The sequence below is a fragment of the Cervus elaphus genome, chromosome 3 (genome assembly GCF_910594005.1).
Source record: "Cervus elaphus chromosome 3, mCerEla1.1, whole genome shotgun sequence".
In the NCBI taxonomy this organism is placed as follows: Eukaryota; Metazoa; Chordata; class Mammalia; order Artiodactyla; family Cervidae; genus Cervus; species Cervus elaphus.
The window spans coordinates 41,984,540-42,004,383 of NC_057817.1; the positions used below are offsets into that span (position 1 = coordinate 41,984,540).

Here is a 19,844-nt window from a genome sequence, read left to right on the forward strand (position 1 = left end):
ATACCTGTAACTAAACATGCACTGGAATTCTTCTGGAATAAAAAACATCTTAATGAACTTGAAAAGAAGGCTTAATGAACTTGAAGATACAGCAAATAGAAAAAAATGCAAAGTTAAACACAGTGAGAAAAGAGGCTGTGGGGGGGGGGGAGGAGCCATGGGACAATGAACTGTGAGTTAATATCAACTGCGGCAGTGAACTGCTGAGCAATATCACAGAGTCTAAAATTAATGTAACAGTATCCCAGAAAGAGTGCAAGAGCAAGAAGGACATAAAAAAAAAACCAAAACGCCAAATTCTTCCTAATTTCATGAGAACTATAAACTCATAGATCCAGTAACTTCAACAACCTCTAAGGAGAACCAAAAAACAAGATTATCATTTGAGAGTCAAACTACTGAAAAATAGTAATAAGGAAATCATAAAGCAGTCAGAAGGAGAAAAAAGAATATACATAGAGAAAGAGAGACATAAATGACGGCCAACTTGTCATCAGAAACAAGACGAGAAAAATTTAACTTTTTTTTGGATGGGGTGGGGTGAGGCTTGTGAGATCTCAGTTGCCAGATCAGGAGGAACTGAACCCAAGCCATGACAGTAAAAGCCCAGAATCCTAACCTCTAGGTCATCAGGGAATTCCTCTCAACATTTTTAAACTATAGAAAGAAAGAGGAAAATAAAACATTCAACCAAGAACTCTATCTAAAATAATCTTTCAAAAATGAAAACAAATACAGTCACTATGGAAGCGTTTGGCAGTTTTTGTTTATTTTTTATAAAGTTAAACACACACTTCTTTCTAAAACATAGAAGTCATTCAATAAATATTTGCTAATATAAAAAAAAAAAAAAACACTTAACATATATATAGCCCAGCAATTGTGCCCCTGGGTATTTATCAAAATGTACTTTAAATTAACGCTCATACCAACCTATGTGTGAACGTATACCAAGAAAGGGGTTCTTCAGTGTGGGTGCGCTTAGTCGCTCAGTCATGTCCGACTCTGCAACCCCATGGACTGTAGCCCACCAGGCTCCTCTGTCCATGGGGATTCTCCAGGCAAGGATACTGGAGTGGGTTGCCATACCCTCCTCCAGGGGATCTCCCCAACCCAGGGATAGAACCCAGGTCTCCTGCATTGCAGGCAGATTCTTTACCATCTGAACCACAAGGGAAGGGATAAATAAAATGTATATCTATACAACAGAATTCTATTTAACAATTTTTAAAAAGCTATTAATTCATGCAACATGGATGAATATTAAAAGCACTTCCTAAGGGAAAGAATTCAGACCAAAAAGGGCATATAGTGTTTCCATCCATATGACATTCTGGAAAGGCAAAACTATAGAGACAGACAATAGATCAAAGGTTGCCAGGTAACTGGAGAGGGGTGGAGGAGTGACTGATTTACACAGGAGACAAGAGGGAACTTGCATGTCCTGAAATCCATGGAACTTAACAACAGGAAGAGTAAAGCTGAATGTATGCAAATATAAAAAATCAACCAGGAGTCTAGAAATACAAAACTGGCAAAAGAGTAACTGTATTACAAATGTTTGGCATATCCACACTGAAGAGGGCATGGAAAATGGCGCTGACCTTAATAACTTTGGTAGACAGTATTCTGACTGGTAACTGTAGCAGAAAAAAAAAAACTGTATATGAACACTGTGTTCTGGTTGGTGAAGTGATTCCTTACAAGGCTACAGATTAGTAGTAATGCTGAAACAACTATACATGTCTACTGAAGACAAGCAATCAGTAAAATAGATGGTGGCGGGTGGGAGCCAGATTTTCCACTTCAGTGAAGTTACAGGTACAGTAAGCAAGGAGCAACAGCTAGAACAAACTATGTAGAACTGGGATAGAGTCAGAGATCCCTCTACTGGTACCAGTTTGTTCTCAACTATAAAACACTTTAAATAAGGTAACCATTCAGATTAGAGACGGATCACTTTATTGGTATGTTGTATGTTGCTTGAAAATAAGTTTGTAAAATGCTACATATATCAAGCTTGATAAAGTAGTATTTAAAGGATGTGTAAGCAATGTAAACAAATGGAAAAAAAAAAAAACCCTTAAAATAGATTTAGTCGTGCTATCTGCTTAAATTTGACAAGAAGCCAGTAAAAGGGAAACTATAAACCAAATCTTACATAAGAAAAAAAAAGCAGGCTTATTCATCCTACGCATTTCCCTAATATGAGGCTAACAAAAATTAAGCACATAATATTCTCTAAATAAACGCAAACTGAATCCTGATTTTTATTTCAAAAAGAGATTTCTCAAAACAAGAAATCAGTTAATCATGAGTAAAATTTCTAGAAAATTTACTTTATTAGAGAGGAGAAATAATCATTAACTTTATTCTCCATATTCTATTAAGTTCTATATATCATTACCATACAAAAATATTATACCTTGAAAAACAAGAATCAGACAATCTGAATTCTAGTTAGTACTAGCCTGACCAATCTCCTGTCTTCAGTTTCCCAGTCTGTAAGATAAAGTGATCAATTTACATGAATTTTTTTAATGTGTGCAGCTCCAATGTTCTGTGTCAAAGCAATCCATTTAGGAAAGTGGACAATTACAGTTGATTTTTTCCCATATTTTTTCCTCCCACTTTATTTCTCAGTAGTATGTTATAACACTGCCCAAACATTTTGAAGGTTGGGAATGATATCTAAAAGAGTTTAATTTGGTAGTTATTACTACACTCAACTAAGCTACAATGTGAATTTGGTCAGGTTAAAATTAAGAGTTGAACTTGTTAGGCAGGTTTTATTTTCTGATATATTATATTCCAGATAAGTTATTAATTAGAACACATTACCAGATGTAACCAATTTCACTGAAGCTCAACAAAAGCTGAAGTAAATGCACACAGCTGTTATTTTTAAAATCTTAGGCTTCTCAAATTCCAGAACTGTTTCAAAGAAACATTTTCTTGTTAGTAGGTAGGCTGTAGTTACAAAGATATTATAAACTATTTTCTGACCTAATTTTTGGTTCGATCACATAGATAAATGTTTTCAAAATTCTAAATTGATGACTTATGTTATATACAAGAAATGTGGGCAGACAAAATAAAAATAAATAAAACTCAGGAATTTCTGTTTCATACCAAACTTAGTCTGGGAAAATGTCACATTAACTAAAAATAGTTCTTCTGAATGTTTCAATAATACAGGTTTCATGGGTCTATGATTAACATGCAAAGTGAAAAGTCACCAACAAACAAAATAAATCACTATTAATAAATAATAACCATTCTTTTAAAATCCGCTTCCTCCTGGTTGTCGTAATTTAATGCTTTATAACTTAACTTCGTGCGTCTCTATTTTCCCCACTGGTCCCAGTCCTGACACACCACTTCCGGCGTGTCTGTGCAGTTCTGTCACATAGATTTCAAGGAGCTTTCCAGGCGCCTGACACGTGCTGTGCGCTGCTGAGTCACTCAGTCGTGTCCGACTCTGTGCGACCCCCTGGCCTGTAGCCCGCCAGCCTCCTCTGTCCATGGGATTCTCCAGGCAGGAATACTGGAGTGGGTTGCCATGCCCTCCTCCAGGGGATCTTCGCAAGAAAGGGATGGATAATAAAAAATCAACAGTCTAAAGGCCCAGCATCTCAAGACAGAAAACATCTATTACCAAGTCTTAAAAGTTCCAAATAAAATGAAATACAATACAGTCCTACTGAAATGTAATGACAAAAGTTCAATATTTCTGAACCACAGGCTTTCCAATTAAACGCTCCTCATTTGTTTTAGTCTTAAATTAAATTGGGGCCCGAAATTAAAACAATCAGGGGGTCTTCCTCTGCCTGAAACTTACATATATGTTTAGATGAGTTGCTTAACCTCTGTGTGATTCAATTACTTCATATTAATGTAGTAATATCTACAAAGTCTAGGTCACAAGTAAGATCAAAAAGTTCAAAATAAATTTACAATACAAAAACCTCATTTCAGTAAATAGCTGTTTAATTAGATCAGACTACCAGATGCATTTAACAATCTGAATGTGTAAATGGCCAAACTATTAGTACTTACTAATTTTCTGTGAAGAACTGAAGCTTGGAAAAGACATTGATGCTGGGAAAGATTGAAGGCAGGAGAAGAAGGGGACGACAGAGGATAAGGTGGTTGGTTGGATGGCATCACTGACTCAACAGACATGAGCTTGAGCAAACTCCGAGAAATAGTGAAGGACAGGGAAGCCAGGCCTGCTGCAGTCCATGGGGTCGCAGAGTTGGACACAACTCAGCAACGGAACAACAACAATTTTCTGCAAGTTTATAGCTAAAGAAAGTTATCAGAATTAAAGAAATGTTTTTGTACCACTCATTGCAGTTAGTTACAAATCCACAAAGGTTTCCAAGGAGGAAGCAGCAACCACCAAAGCAGTCCCTCTAAAATAAGACTAGGTGATATTAGTCTTGGGACCTCTCTGGTGGTCCAGGAGTTAAGATTCCACAGTTCTAACGCAGGGGGCACAGGCTCAATCCCTGGTGGGGGAACTAAAACCCCACATGCCACACGGTACAGACAAAAAATTAGGGGGAAAAAAAAAAAACAAAAACAAACAACTTGGTTTCATAATTTACTTGAAGGGACTTACTGGTTCTATTGATTCAACAAGGAAATTTGTGTTAAGTTGTCATCTGCAAGTCAAATTCTTTAGAATATATAATAGCTCCTTTCTTAATACTCTCCCTTGCAAAATGGCTGAGCATTCAACAAATAATTTTATTTTATACCAGCAACTGAATATAGCACATGGGACCAGAAATCTGAAAACTGCAACTTTAATGCTAACAATTTCTATAAGTAATACATATATATTTTTCTCATAATTTATATAAGCTGTTCATTCTGATAGGGTGGTATTAGAAACTAACTAGTTCATATCAACTATTTAGACTTAATTACCAAATTCATAACAATTAAGCTCACCAAATTACCTCATTAAGATGCTGCTCTTAACATAAATCTAGAAAGCCAGTTATATGTTAAAGCATGTATTTGAAACCTCAAAACTAATTTTTTTCAGGTTTCCTAAGAATATTAAAACAAAGCTTAAGTGGAAAGCAGAGAAGAATAATCACAGCTCTCCATTTAAAGATAACATAGTCAGTGAACACTAACTTATAGATATTATGCCAACTCCTCAAAGTTTATTTTTTGTAAAACACAAAGCGGCAGCTACTGGTATACTGCTTTTTGCATGAAATACAAGGGAATAGCCACAGATGCTCTTCAAGGCACTGGTACGTGACTGTCTAGGACAATAACACAGACAGGAAGAGACAACAGGCCTGTTTACACAGGACAGAAACAGGCTGAAGGATTTACACTATTTTTAATCACAGAATGCACATCAGAATCACCGAGGGTTTTGGGGTTTTTTTTCCGTTATTGTTGTTTTTTAAGAAATATTGATACACCCTTGCCCATATCTTTGGAACCTGGTCATCAGTTTTGTTTTTTTTTTTAAGTGCTCCAGATGATTCTAATGTATAGCCAGGGTTAAGACTTTATAGCAGAGTGAAATTCAAAAATGTTTTCACCTCAATGTAAGTACTAGACAAAAAGAAACATTATATATATTGAGAGTAATGTGTAAGAGCACTTTACATCTCCTATGCATGCCAATGCACCATCTCCTTGCCTCTTACTCTACCTCTGAGAAATAATGGTGGGCCTAAAAGATTAATTTTTAAACTGCTTTTTAAAAACAAGATTTCTTTTGTTAAAATACATACAATGCAAGTGCAGAAGCAAATAATCAGAAGTAGATGAAAAATTCCAGTAAAACTTCATTACAAGAAATTTCTAATAAAAAAGTTCTTCTAATATATTCAATCAGTTCAGTTCAGTTCAGCCACTCAGTCATGTCTGACTCTTTGCAACCACATGAACCACAGCATGCCAGGCCTCCAGGAGTTTACCCAAACTCATGTCCATTGAGTCGGTGATGCCATCCAACCATCTCATACTCTGTTGTCCCCTCCTCCTCCTGCCCTCAATCTTTCCCAGCATCAGGGTCTTTTCAAATGAGTCATCTCTTCACATTAGCTGGCCCAAGTGTCGGGAGTTTCAATACTTTAGGTTTAAAAATACGTCCACTATCTTAACATTTCTTCCTAGAAATGCAATATTAAGTATCATTTGCAAGACATGAGGTACTGTGCACTTCAACCCTCAAAACAGTTCTATATGGTAGATATTACTGTCTACCTCTTTTACAGATGAGAAAAAACCTCTGACAATAAGAAAATTACACAAGGTCAAGAGGTAGTTAAGTAAGCTATAACTGCCATAATTTGTGCTCATGCTCACTTGACATGAATCCAGTCTTTACATATCTATACATGTATACACACACACAAAGATACAAGTGGAAGTGAAAGCTGCTCAGCTGTGTCTAACTCTTTGCGATCCCATGGACTACACACTGCATGGAACTCTCCAGACCACAATACTGGAATTGTAGCCTTTCCCTTCTCCAGGGGATCTTCCCAAGCCAGGTTTCCTGCATTTCAGAGGGATTCTTAACAGCTGAGCCACAAGGGAAGCCTCAAAGACATAAATGTACATGTATATATCTCATACCAATTACAGTTTCATGAAGAAAGGTGATGTTTCTTCATGAAATGTAATTGGTATGATGGATATCATATAAATATCATAGATATAACATGTATCTATCATACCAAATATGGTTTCAAGAAAAATGAAATCATTTTGGGAAATTCCAGCTGTCAAAAGTTCTACTCAAGTCTCACTATGATTCTAGAAGAAGGAAATCAGCAACAGGGTGACAAGTGACAGACATTAATCAGTTGGAATTTCAAAGTTCTAGAATCAGGAAATAAAGTACCCACAATATCCTTTCAGACACATCTTCAGACAACTAAGAAAAAAAACAGGCACTACATCACAAGGCAAACTGCTAAATTGTTTTGTTAAGTTTTAAAGCTAGATTACTATTGTCAATCTATGCTTTTGTGTCAACCTGTTTACACAGAAATTAGTAAATTCAATGTACAATTCTCTAAGGAAGCATCAAAATTCCTTAAGAAGCCCATTTCCTGTGCCTTTCTGAATTTCTGCAAATGCTTTCTACCTTTTAAATTCTCTCTCTATAGCAAGACACTCCTGGGTGACTCCTTAACAGTCCTCCCTGTGATTGCCATGGTTGTTCAGTGGTTCAACCCTACCCACATGACTTAAGGGGAAATTCTGATTGGTCTAAGTTAATATGATAATACAATGCCCCCTCCCAGCCCCATTCAGTAAATGATTTATGTAAGGGCATTAGAACCAACTCTGGCCAGTGAAATAGGGTAGAATTTTTAGGAAAGCAGGGTTTTAGGAAAGGAGAGGGGGACAGCCCCCTTTGTTCCCCTAAAAGTTCTATCAAGCTATCACAGTTAGAACTACTTACCGTAACCATCTTTCAACCATAATGAGAGCTAGTTTGGGGAATTCTCTGGCAATCCAGTGGTTAGGACTCCGCCCTCAGTGCCAAGGGACCGGGTTCAATCCCTGATCAGGGAACTAAGATCCCACAAGTTGTGGGTAGTGTGCTCAGAACCAACCAACCAACCCTATACAGAGCTAGCTTAAAGAGAATCTCACATTTTAATAAAGGCAGAACTGAAAGATGAAAAGAATTTTGCTCAGGCATTAATCCCAACTTGCAAATGTCCATTATTCCAGATATGAGAGAAAATACACTTTATGCAGTTGAACCAAAATCTTCCTAAACCTTGAGGCTTATCCACACTTAATCCTTTAGTAATTTTTAAATCATTTTATGTAAAGTCTTTCCAATGCATCCACCCTATTTTTCCAGAGCATATACACAAACAGCTTAAACAATAGTTCTTTCTACCTCATTATTTCATTAGCTTATATATACTTAGGCTAAAAGTTGCATTAACAGTGGCATAAAAACAGCTGATTCTTAGCATATACCTAGCCCTGTAGGGCAAAAGGTACATAAGTAAGCTAGAATGGTTCTTTAGCTGTAAGTGTTCAGAACACTCTAGACTATAGGAATTGAAAGCAGTGGTTTAAGAGCATGTCAGTTAAGTGGAATTTTGTTAAGGACACCTGTCACAAACACATTTCTGTACATGACTGATTATGTATTTAACAAAAAATATATTCTTTTTCTATGTGAAGTGGGGGATGGGGTGGGGAGGCAACTAAGAAATCCTACAAAAAAAGAAGGAAAAAAAAAACAAACCTTGGACAAATGTTTCCAGGAGAGAAAACTGAAGTAAACCCAGAGTCAAAGAAGTATGAGTATGATCTATTTTAGTCTCAACTCCAGCCAAGTGGCACTGCAGTAAGAGAAGAGAAACTATAAAGAACCTTTAGAACCTTTAGCTGTTCCACTGCTAATGAATTAAAAATGACAAAATCCCACAATTCAAAAAGTTCAGGCAATACAGACAAAATGTATTATTTGCTTAATCTGTGTAACAGCCAAATTCATTTTATCATATGTCATATCAAGGCTAACTACAGCGGTGTTCCATTGACAAAAAAAATTTGTTTTCTCTTTTAAGAAATATTAGCTGGACAAATTATTTCAAGTAGAAATTGATCAGAGATTCTGGAACAATTATTCAGTATTAAAACAGCCAAATACTCTTGATATTAATAATCATGTTATTTTCTACTTTCTAGCAAAAATATTTAACAAGCTTTACTATACCCCAAGACTTCCCTGGTAGCTCAGCTGGTAAAGAATCCACCTGCAATGCAGGAGACGTGGGTTCAATCCCTGGGTTGGGAAGATCTCCTGGAGAAGGGAATAGGTACCCACTCTGGTATTCTGGCCTAGAGAACTCCATGGACAGAGGAGCCTGGCAGGCTACAGTTCGTGGGGTCTCAAAGAGTCAGACATGACTAAGTGACTTTCACTCACTGTATCCCAGGTAGTAAATGGAGGTTTCAATTAGAAATCCCCATATGAAGAACTTCACTGTGGTCTAGTAGTTAAGAATCTGCCTGCCAAAACAGGTGACACAAGTCTGATTCTTGGTTCGGGAAGATCCCACACACTGCAGGGCAACTAGGCCCACATGCTCTAGAGTCTGCACCTCTAAATAAATAAATCTTTAAAACAAAAAAAGAAAGAAAAGAAGGACCCATAAGAAGCACAGAACTAGAGAATTTATTTCTGGAATAAAAACTCCAATTTGTACAGATCTTGGGCTCAGAAACTATGTTTCCAAATTATTCTCCATAGAATTATAAAGCAATGAACACCACAAAGTTACAAATGGCAATAATATCCACATCTTTAACAGTAATATTTATTCATTAAGAAAAGCACTTAATATTTATTAAACACAATTTATGTTCACCTAACACACTAAATTAAATGTCTTGGCAGACTAATAAGAGCAGGAGTTTTTAATCTGGATTCTAAAAATATTTAGTTTTGTTGGAAATTCCCTGGCAGTCCAGTGGTTAGGGCTCAGTGCTTTCACTGCTGTGGCCCAGGTTCAACTCCTGTAACTAAGAGCCTACAAGCCGTGCACTACAGCAAAAATAATAATAATTAAGAAAAATTTTAATGCAGAGTTTGTTGATCAAACACAGTGGTTATGAAACTGGATGGGAAAAAGCTACATCTTTATTCTACTAATCTCTATTTGATATTTAGCATATCTTTAATTAAAAGCATAAGCAATAATCATCAAAAAGACCACAAATAACAAGTGTCAGCAAGGATGTGGAGAAAAGAGAATCCTTGTACTCTGTTGGTGGGAATATAAATTTGACAGCCACTGTAAAAAACAGTATGGAATTTCCTCAGAAAAACTAAAAAGAGAACCACCAATGATCTACCAATTCCATTCCTGGGTATTTATCGGGAGAAAATGAAAACACTCATCTGCATTGATACATGCACTCGCATGTTTACAGCAGCGTTACTCACAAGAGCCAAAGTAAGGAGGCAACAAAAGCGTCCGTGCACAGACGACTGGACAAAGATGCAGCGCTGTGTGTGTACACAGAGTGCTGCCAAGGCTGTCAGTCGTGTCCGACCCTGTGCGACCCCACAGACGGCAGCCCACCAGGCTCCCGCCCCTGGGATTCTCCAGGCAAGAACGCTGGAGTGGGTTGCCATTGCCTTCTCCAATGCATGAAGGTGAAAAGTGAAAGTGAAGTCGCTCAGTCGTGCCCGACTCTTACCAACCCCATAGACTGCAGCCTACCAGGCTCCTCCATCCATGGGATTTTCCAGGCAAGAGTACTGGAGTGGGGTGCCATTGCCTATACTATTCAGCCATAAAAAAAAGGATGAAATTTTGCCACTGGCAAGAACATGAATGATGAACCTGGAGGGTATTGTGCTAACTGAAGTAAGTCAGAGGAAGACAAATGCTGTATCTTATCACTTACTGTGAAACCTAAAAATAAAGGAATGAATACAGCAATACAGAAAAAGACACAGAGAAGAAACTAGTGGTTACCATGCAACTCTACGGCAAGAGAGAAGGGAGGAACAAGAAAAGGACAGGGAATTAGGAGGTACAAACTACTACATATAAAAAACTACAAGGATATACTGTATAGCACAGGAAATATAACCATTATTTTAAATTTAAATGAAGTGTAATCTATAAAAATTTAGAATCACTGTGCTATATAACTGAAACTAATATTATAAATCAATTACACCCCAATTTTTAAAAAGTGTCAAAAAAAAAAAAAAAGGTAAGTAGCAAGCCACAGTGGGATGATCGCCAGCTGTGACTTTGTGACCTTGGAAAACGCAGGTATTTTCAAAGCACTTGCAGCTGCTTCAAGTCTCAAGTTCTCCTTCACATGCATCACTGGCCTCAAAACTACTCTACACCACTGGACACTGCTGATATGCACATCACTGAATTTACTTTTTAAAAGTAAATGTTTTTAAAATTTTGTTTTAAAGTTTTACTTAAAAATCATATTCTAACTGGTGTCCTCATCAGCATGTATATTTAATGTTGCACAATTAAAATATTATTTTAGGAAAGGGTCCACATGTGTCAACAGAGAACCAAAGGCATTCACAGCCCAAAAAAGGATGAGAACACCCGGGAGAGAATTTCAGAGCAAGAATAAGACTTTGCAGAGGATAACAAAGCATAGCAATTTAAGAACAAGAAAAAGCCTCAGAGCATTTTTAGTTGAAACTCCTTGTTTTAGAGATAAAGAAATCGTGGTCTGGTGACAGCATCCCTGTTCAAGGTCACACACACAACTAATTACTGACAGAACCAGAGAAAACAGAATCTACTGTTTTCTGGCTCAGGATTCAAGGCTAAATTAACCTTGATGAGACTTGGCTATAACAAAGCAAGACAGGGCAAAGACGACTCTGCAAATACATGCCAAAAAGTTATTACAGAAAGAGAGAAATTATACAGAAAGATGAGCTAGTTTGCAAAAGAAAAGGATGGGTCGAGGTGTGAAAGCATATTGAAGATAAATTCTACTACAGGGCATGCCAACACAGACGTTGAAAAAGACGAGTAACAAAGCAAAAAGGTGACACCCTCTTTGCACAGAATGCATAGGCATAGTTCAAAGAGCTGAATATTCCAAACTTTATTAAAATATATTGTCTCTCCCACTTTTCCTGAAACATATACTTCTTGGTCATTTTTCCCACTTTATACAGTGACACAGGCAAAGAGAAATTTTTACTTTCCTCCTTATCTATGATAGTAAGTACAACAGCATAAGCACAACAGCAAAAATCAAATAAGTTAGTATTCATAACAAGGAAACAACAGAAAGCGGTAGTTGCTACTACTCAATTCTAGCTAAATGCTACCAAGAAAAGAACTGTCACCTTAGAATTCTAGATAGAACAAAAGTGTCCCTCAAAAAATGAAGGTGAAATACATTTTCAGAGGAAAAAAAAAGACAAGATCATGAGACTTGTTCTAAAAACAGGAAGTTTCTTTGTGCAAAGGTAAATAATAAAGCTTAGAATTTCTTGAATGAAAAACAACAAAAATAGCAAACATGTGGTAACATATAACTGCCCAGGAGATGACAAACTTTTCTGTAAAGGGCCAGCCTGATGATAACAGCAGGTTAGGAAGTGACAGAACCTGACACGGAACAACAGACTGGCTCCAAATCGGGAAAGGAGGACGTCAAGGCTGCATACAGTCCCCCTGCTTATTAACTTATATGCAGAGCACACCATGCAGAATGCCAAGCTGGATGACGCACAAGCTGGAATCAAGATTGCCGGGAGAAGTATCAGTAAGGTCAGATATGCAGATGACACCACCCTGATGGCAGAAAGACTTCCCTGGTGGCGCAGATGGTAAAGCATTTGCCTACAATGTGGGAGACCCGGGTTCGATCCCTGGGTCGGGAAGATTCCCCTGGAGAAGGAATTGGCAACCCACTCCAGTACTCTTGCCTGGAAAATCCCATGGACGGAGGAGCATGGTAGGCTACAGTCCAGGGGGTCACAAAGAGTCGGACAGGACTGAGAGACTTCACTTTCTTTCTTTCACTTATGGCAGAAAGCAAAGAGGAACTAAAGGGCCTCTTGATGAAGGTGAAAGAGGAGTGAAAAAGCTATTCTAAAACTCAACATTCAGAAAACAAAGATCATGGCATCCAGTCCCATCACTTCATAGCAAATAGATGGGGAAACAATGGAAACAGAGACAGACTTTATTTTCTTGGGCTCCAAAATCACTGCAGATGGTGACTGCAGCCATGAAATTAAAAGGCACTTGTTCCTTGGAAGAAAAGCTATGACAAACCTAGACAGCATATTTAAAAACAGAGACATTACTTTGCCAACAAAGGTCCATCTAGTCAAAGCTGTGGTTTTTCCAGTAGTCATGTACAGATGTGAGAGTTGGACCATAAACATGGCTGACGGCTGAAGAATTGATGCTTTTGAACTGTGGCATTCGAGAAGACTCTTGAGAGTCCTTTTGGACTGCAAGGAGATCCAGCCAGTCCATCCTAACAGAGATCAGTCCTGGGTGTTCATTGGAAGGACTGATGCTGAAGCTGAAACTCCAATACTTTGGCCACCTCATGCGAAGAACTGACTTATTAGAAAAGACCGTGATGCTGGGAAAGACTGAAGGCAGGAGGAGAAGGGGATGACAAGCATTAGATGGTTGGATGGCATTACCAACTCAATGCACATGAGTTTGAGCAAACTCCAAGCGACAGTGAAGGGCAGGGAAGCCTGGCGTGCTACAGTCCATGGGGTCGCAAAGAGTTGGACAAAACTGAGCGACTGAACAACAACAGACCAAGAGACAGCAAACTTTTCTATAAAGGGCCACCCTGATGATAAATGTTTTAGGCTTTGCAGGCCAAAAAAATCTGTTGTAAATAACCAATTCTGCACTTGCAACATAAGAGAACCAACAGACAATACATAAATTAACAGGTGTGGCTGTATCTCAGTAAAATTTTCTTTATAAAAGCGTCTGGCAGGTGTATTTGGCCTGTAGTCATAGTCTAACAGGCTTCCCAGCTGGCATAAGTGGTAAGGAACCTGCCTGCCAGTGCAGGAGACCTAAGAGACAGGGTTCAATACCCTGGAGGAGGAAATGGCAACCCACTCCAGTATTCTTGGCTAGAGAATCCCATGGACAGAGGAGCCTTGAGGGCTACAATCCACAGGGTCATAAAAAGTCGGACACAGCTGAAGCGACTTAGCAAGCACAGTCTAACAATCCTTATTCTTTTCTTTTCAAATTCTTTAAAACATGTGTGATAATTTAAAGCAAAATTTGCATCACTGTCTGAAGGGATATGTGAACCATGCAGATAGACAACTACAGCATAGATGAGTGTAACGAAAGGGAGCTACGTGGTGACAAGATTATAAACTGTAATAAGTGTAGTGGGTTGAGTTGTGTACCAATAAAGATATATTTAGGTTCTAACCCCTGGTATCTCTGAATCTAATTATATTTGGAAATAAAGTCTTCACCGAGGCAGTCAAACTAAAAGAAGATAATTCTCAGTTTGTGGGGGCCCCAAATCCGATGACTAGTATCTTTTTAAGAAAAAGGAGAGACATAGAGATATACAGAAAAGAAAGATAATCAAATAAAAATGAAGGCAAAAATATGAGTGACATAGCTGTAAGTTAAGGAACATCAAGGATTTCTGACAACAACCAAAAGGTAGAAAAGGCAATAAAAGATTCTCTCCTAGAGCCTTGAGAAGAAGCACGGACCTGCTGCTACCTTGACTTCAGACTTCTAATCTCTAAAACTAAGACACAACATGAAAAGTCTTAAATCTATTGAAAAAATTGAATTCACACTTAAATTCCTCCAGGTTCAGATAGTTTCACCAGTAAAGCTTCCAAAGATTTCTAAAGAAAGAATGCCACTCTGACACAATGTCTTCCAGAAAAATAGAGAACAAAACTGATAGGAAATAATACTTCCTATCATTTTTATGACACTACCATTACATGGATATCAAAACCAAAGACAATGTAAGAAAAAAAAAAAACCTGTAAGACTGATATCCCTCAAAAAAAGAGTAAAAATCCTCAACAAAATATTAGCCAATCAAATTCAAGAAAATAAAGATAAATGACAAATAAGCCTTATTCTGGGACTATATTTGCTCACCTTTCTCTCAGTTTCTTGAATAAGAAGAAAACATATGAAATAATAGCAACATACTATTGAGTTTGTAAAATATTTAACTGTGATATGTATAACAGCACAAAAAGGGAGAGGAGAGAGCTGGATAGGAGTAAAATTTCTATATCTCACTAGAATTAAACTAGTGTGTCTGAAGTAAATTCTAGTAAGAATACAGTAAGCCTGAGTGCAACTTCCTAAGACAGTAATACAAAAGGATATGGTGAAAATAACATCAGAGGATCTAAACTGGTATATCAGAAAAACATCATCTGATGTAAAATTAGAAAGCAGCAGAGGAGGAATAAAACATCAGGCAAGACACAAAAACATACAGAAAACACAGCAAAACGGCAGGTTTTATATCTTACATCAGTAACAATATTAAATGTAAACAAAGAATCCAGTCAAAAGGCAGTGTCAGACTGCAAAAATATAAATAACACAATCTAAATGTCCATCAACAGAAGAATGGATAAAGATGTGGTGTATATACTTACATATATATGGGGTTTGTGTGTGTGTGGATATATACACATACATACATATATATATATAAACACATACACACGCACATACAACCTTCAAGATGCACAAGTTGGATTTAGAAAAGGCAGAAGAACCAGAGATCAAACTGCCAACATTCACTGGGTCAGCGAGAAAGCAAGAAATTCCAGAAAAACATCTACTTCTGCTTTATTGATTACACTAAAGCTTTAGACTATGTGGATCACAACAAACCGTGGAAAATTCTTAAAGAGATGGGAATACCAGACCACCTTTTCTGCCTTCTGAGAAACCTGTATGCAGGTCAAGAAGCAACAGTTAGAAGAGCTGAACATGAAACAATGGACTGGTTCAAAATTGGGAAAGGAGTACGTCAAGGCTGTACACTGTCACCCTCTTATTTAACTTATATGCAGAGTGTATGCCGGGCCGAATGAAGCACAAGCTGGAATCAAGATTGCTGGGAGAAACAGCAACAGCCTCAGATATGCAGATGACACCACTCTAATGGCAGAAAGGGAAGAGTAACTATTGAGCTTCCTGATGAAGGTGAAGGAGGAGAGTGAAAAAGCTGGCTTAAAACTCAACACTGAAAAACTAAGATCATGGCAGCCCACTCCATCACTTCATGGCAAACAGATGGGGAAAAAGTGGAAACAGTGGCAGGTTTTATTCTCTTGGGCTCCAAAACTACTGTGGATGGTGACTGCAGCCACAAAATAAAAAGATGCTCCTTTTCTTGCTCCTTGCAAGAAAAGCCATGACAAACATAGACAGCATATTAAAAGGCAGAGATGTCACTTTGCCAACAAAGGTCCATCTAGTCGAAGCTAGACTACTGGTTTTTCCAGTAGTCATGTACGGATGTGAGAGATGGACCATAAAGAAGGCTAAGCACCCAAGAATTGATGCCTTTGAGTTGTGGTACTGGAGAACTGTTGAGAGTCCCTTGAACTGCAAGATCAAACTAGTCAATCCTAAAGGAAATCAACCCTGAATAGTTATCGGAAGGACTAACACTGAAGCTGAAGCTCCAATACCTTCACCACCTGATGCGAAGAGCCGACTCACTGTAAACGACCAAAAGACCGTGATGCTGCGAAAGATTAAGGGCGAGAGAAGGGAGTGATAAAGGATGAGATGGTTGGATGGCATCACCAACTCAATGAAAATGTAGCTGTCGTTCAGTCACTCAGTCGTATCCAACTCTTTGCGACCCCAGGGACTGCAACACACCAGGCTTCCATGTCCTTCACTATCTCCCGGAGTTTGCTCAAATTCATGTCCACTGAGTGCTCAAATTTATGTCCACACACACACCCACACCCCTGAGTCACTTCACTGTACACCTGAAATTAATACAACATTGTAAATCACTTTGATTTCAATTAACATTTTATTGCTAAAAAATGCTAACCATCAGAGGCTTCAATAAATCATAATCTTTTGGCAACAGTATCATAAAAAATCACAGATAACAGATCACATAACAAATACGATAACAATAAAAAAGTTTAAAATATTGTAAGAATTATTGAAGTCTGACACAGAGACACAAAGTGAACAAATGTTGGAAAAATTGGCACCAACATATTTACTTAACACAGAGTTGCAACAAACTTTCAATTTATAATACACAAAATATCTTCAAAGCACAATAAAAAAGGTATGTCTGTATTGCTTGTTTCCCCTCAAGATCAAGTGGCTGACAGGGAGCTGTTGGTTTGCTGTTGCTGCTGCTGAGCATCACTAGTTTCCTACTAAATATTGCTAGCCTGGGAAAAGATCAAAGTTCAAAACTGTAAATACAGTTTCTACTTGATTGCTTTTGTACCATTGCAAAGTTGAAAACTCAAAACAATCATAAGTTGGAGACTTTCTGTAATAGATTTTATAACAGTTTAGTAAATGAGTTCAGCAAGTTTGCAGAGTACAAAATAAATATGCAAAAATCAACTGCATTTCTAATCTGAAAATAAGAAAACAATTCCATTTATGAAGCATCAAAGAGAATGAACTACTTGGTAATGAGTTTAACAAAAGAATTACAAGACTTATCTTCTGAAAACTACAAAATATTGTCAAAAAAACCTAAAGATCAACTATGTAAATGGCAACTACAGTAACAAAACAAGTAAGATGGCAATACTCCCCAAACTGATCTACTAACTCAAAACAATCTGGCTTCTTTGAAGAAAATGACAAACTACTTCAAAAATTCACATGGAAATTCAATGGACTCAGACTAATAACAATTATCTTGAAAAAAGAACAAAGTTGAAGGATTCATTCTTCCATACTTGAAAAGTTCACAATGCAATAGACATACTGGCATAATGATAGATATAGCAACAAAGAAGAATTTAGTCTAGAAAAACCCTCACATTTTATAGTCATTTTGTTTTAGATGGGATGCCAAGATAATTCAATGGGGCAAAGTATAGTCTTTTCAACACATAGTGCTGGGACAACTTAATACCCACGTGTAGAAGAATCAAGCTGGACCCATTTTCTTATATTACATACAAAATGTACTCACATGGCCCATAAACATAAATATATGAGCTGAAACTCTGAGAAAACATAGGAATAAATCTTCAAGACCTTAAGTTCTCAACATGAAAGAATGAACAAGATAACATGCTGTATTTCATCAAAATTTAAAACTTTTCTGATGAAAATTATACCACTTAACAAGTAAAAATAAAACCCAGAGAATGGGAGAAAAATTACATACCTAGTGAGGAATTTGTACCTAAAATAAAGAACTGCTACAACTGGTTAATAACAAGACAAACTGGTTTAAAACTAATTTAAAAATAGACAAAGGATCTGGATCTGAATAGACATTTTTTCCAAAGAACATACACATATTTGTGGCCAAATATGTACACACACACACAAAATTTGATGTCATTAACGACCAGGATAATTTTTAAGTGAAGTATCTAGATCATACACAGGAGGATGAGAACAATAAAAACACAAAACAATAACAAACATTTGCCAGAATTTGTAGAAACTGAAACCCTCACATATTGCTGGTGGAAATATATAATGGTACAGCAGCTTTGGATAATAGCCTGACAATTCAAGAAGTTAAACACAGTCATCATTTGACCAAACAATTCTACTATGTATGTAGCCAAGAGAAATATATATACATACATAAAAACTTGCACAAGTTCATAATAGTCAAAAAGCAGAAACAATCAAAATGTCCATCAACTGATAACGCATAGATAAAACGGGATATACCCATTCTGTGACATATCCCACAGAAATAAAAGGATTAAGATGTGAATACTTCATCATGTATGATCTTTGAAAACACTATGCCAAGTGAAAGAAGCCAGTCACAGACGATCATGTATTCCATTTACGTGCAACATATAGGACAGGAAAATGTAGAGAGACAGGAAGTAGATCTGTGGCTGCCTAAGTTGATGGAGGTGGGGGTTGGAAAGAAACGGGAAGGGCCAACTAAAGGGTATGAGTTCTTCTGAGGTGAGAAAAATGTTCTAAAATTAATTGTGGCAGTGGTTACAAAGATATAAGAAAATACTAAAAACCACTGAACTGCACAATCTTAAATGGGTGAGTTAAAATATGATAAGTGAATTGTAACTCTATGAAACTGTTCACATTTTAAGACTGAAAATCAGGCAAGGATGTTCCAGCCAGTGCAATAATGCAAAAAAAGAAAAGAAAAGAACAAACAAGACAGATGGGAAAAATAGAAAAAACAAATCTTCCTGTCTATAGATGACATGGACTGCCTGAGCAAAATATGCTAAACCATCTATAAAAAAGCTCCTAGAACTACTATGTAAGTTTTGCAAGGTCAAAAGCATGATCAAAGTATGAACAAAATCCTATTTCTATATGGAAGTGAAAGTGTTAGTTGCCAAGTTGTATCCAACTCTTTGGGACTGTAGCCCACCAGGCTCCTTTGTCCATGGGATTCTCCAGGCAAGAATACTGGAATGGGTAGCCATTTCCTTCTCCAGGGGGTCTTCCCAGTAGATAGTATATTATAGCTCCAAATAGTTTCCCCAAAATTAGACATTCAGGTATAAATATAAAATAGTTATAAATTTAACAAAAAGTGCAAATTCTATATACTGAAAGCAACAAAACTTTTATGAGATAAATCAAAGATACTATGTCTAAGGATGGGAAGGCAGTATAATTAAGATGTCAACTCTCTCCTAATTGATCAACAGATCAATTAAATACAATGCCAATCAAAATCCCCAAAGGATTTTTTTAATTAAGAGAAATAGATTTCCATCAGTCATTAGGAAAATCCAAATAAGAACCACAATGAGCTCAAACACACAAGAATAGCTATATTCACACAAACAGACAAGTACTGGCGAAGAAATGGAAAAACTGGATCCCTTACACATTGCTGGCAAAATGTAACACTGCTCCAGGTGCTAGAAATACAGTCAAGATACTAAGTAGAAATGAAGCAGGGAGATATCTGCTCTCATAGAATTTTCTTCTAGCTAACAAATAATGAACAGAAATTACTTTTTTAATATTAAATTATTTGGCTGCACCTGGTCTTATAGTTGAGGCATTGCAGGATCTTCAATCTTTGTTGCAGCATTCAGGTTTTTCAGTTGCGACATGTGAACTCTTAGTTGCAGC

The 19,844-nt window shown here is 37.2% G+C and overlaps 2 protein-coding genes across 3 annotated transcripts in view; one reads left to right on the forward strand and one right to left on the reverse strand.

Moving 5' to 3' along the window:
* CNOT2 (CCR4-NOT transcription complex subunit 2) overlaps window positions 1-19,844 on the reverse strand; it is a 123,051-nt gene that overhangs the window by 87,022 nt on the left and 16,185 nt on the right. The gene's annotated exons all lie outside the window — the stretch shown is intronic.
* Window positions 18,554-19,844, forward strand: part of LOC122678924 (mediator of RNA polymerase II transcription subunit 15-like) — a 43,849-nt gene continuing 42,558 nt past the window's right edge. Inside the window, exon 1 of the mRNA XM_043879086.1 lies at window positions 18,554-18,637. Coding sequence (XP_043735021.1) covers window positions 18,554-18,637 — 84 coding nt within the window. The remainder of the gene's footprint in view (window positions 18,638-19,844) is intronic.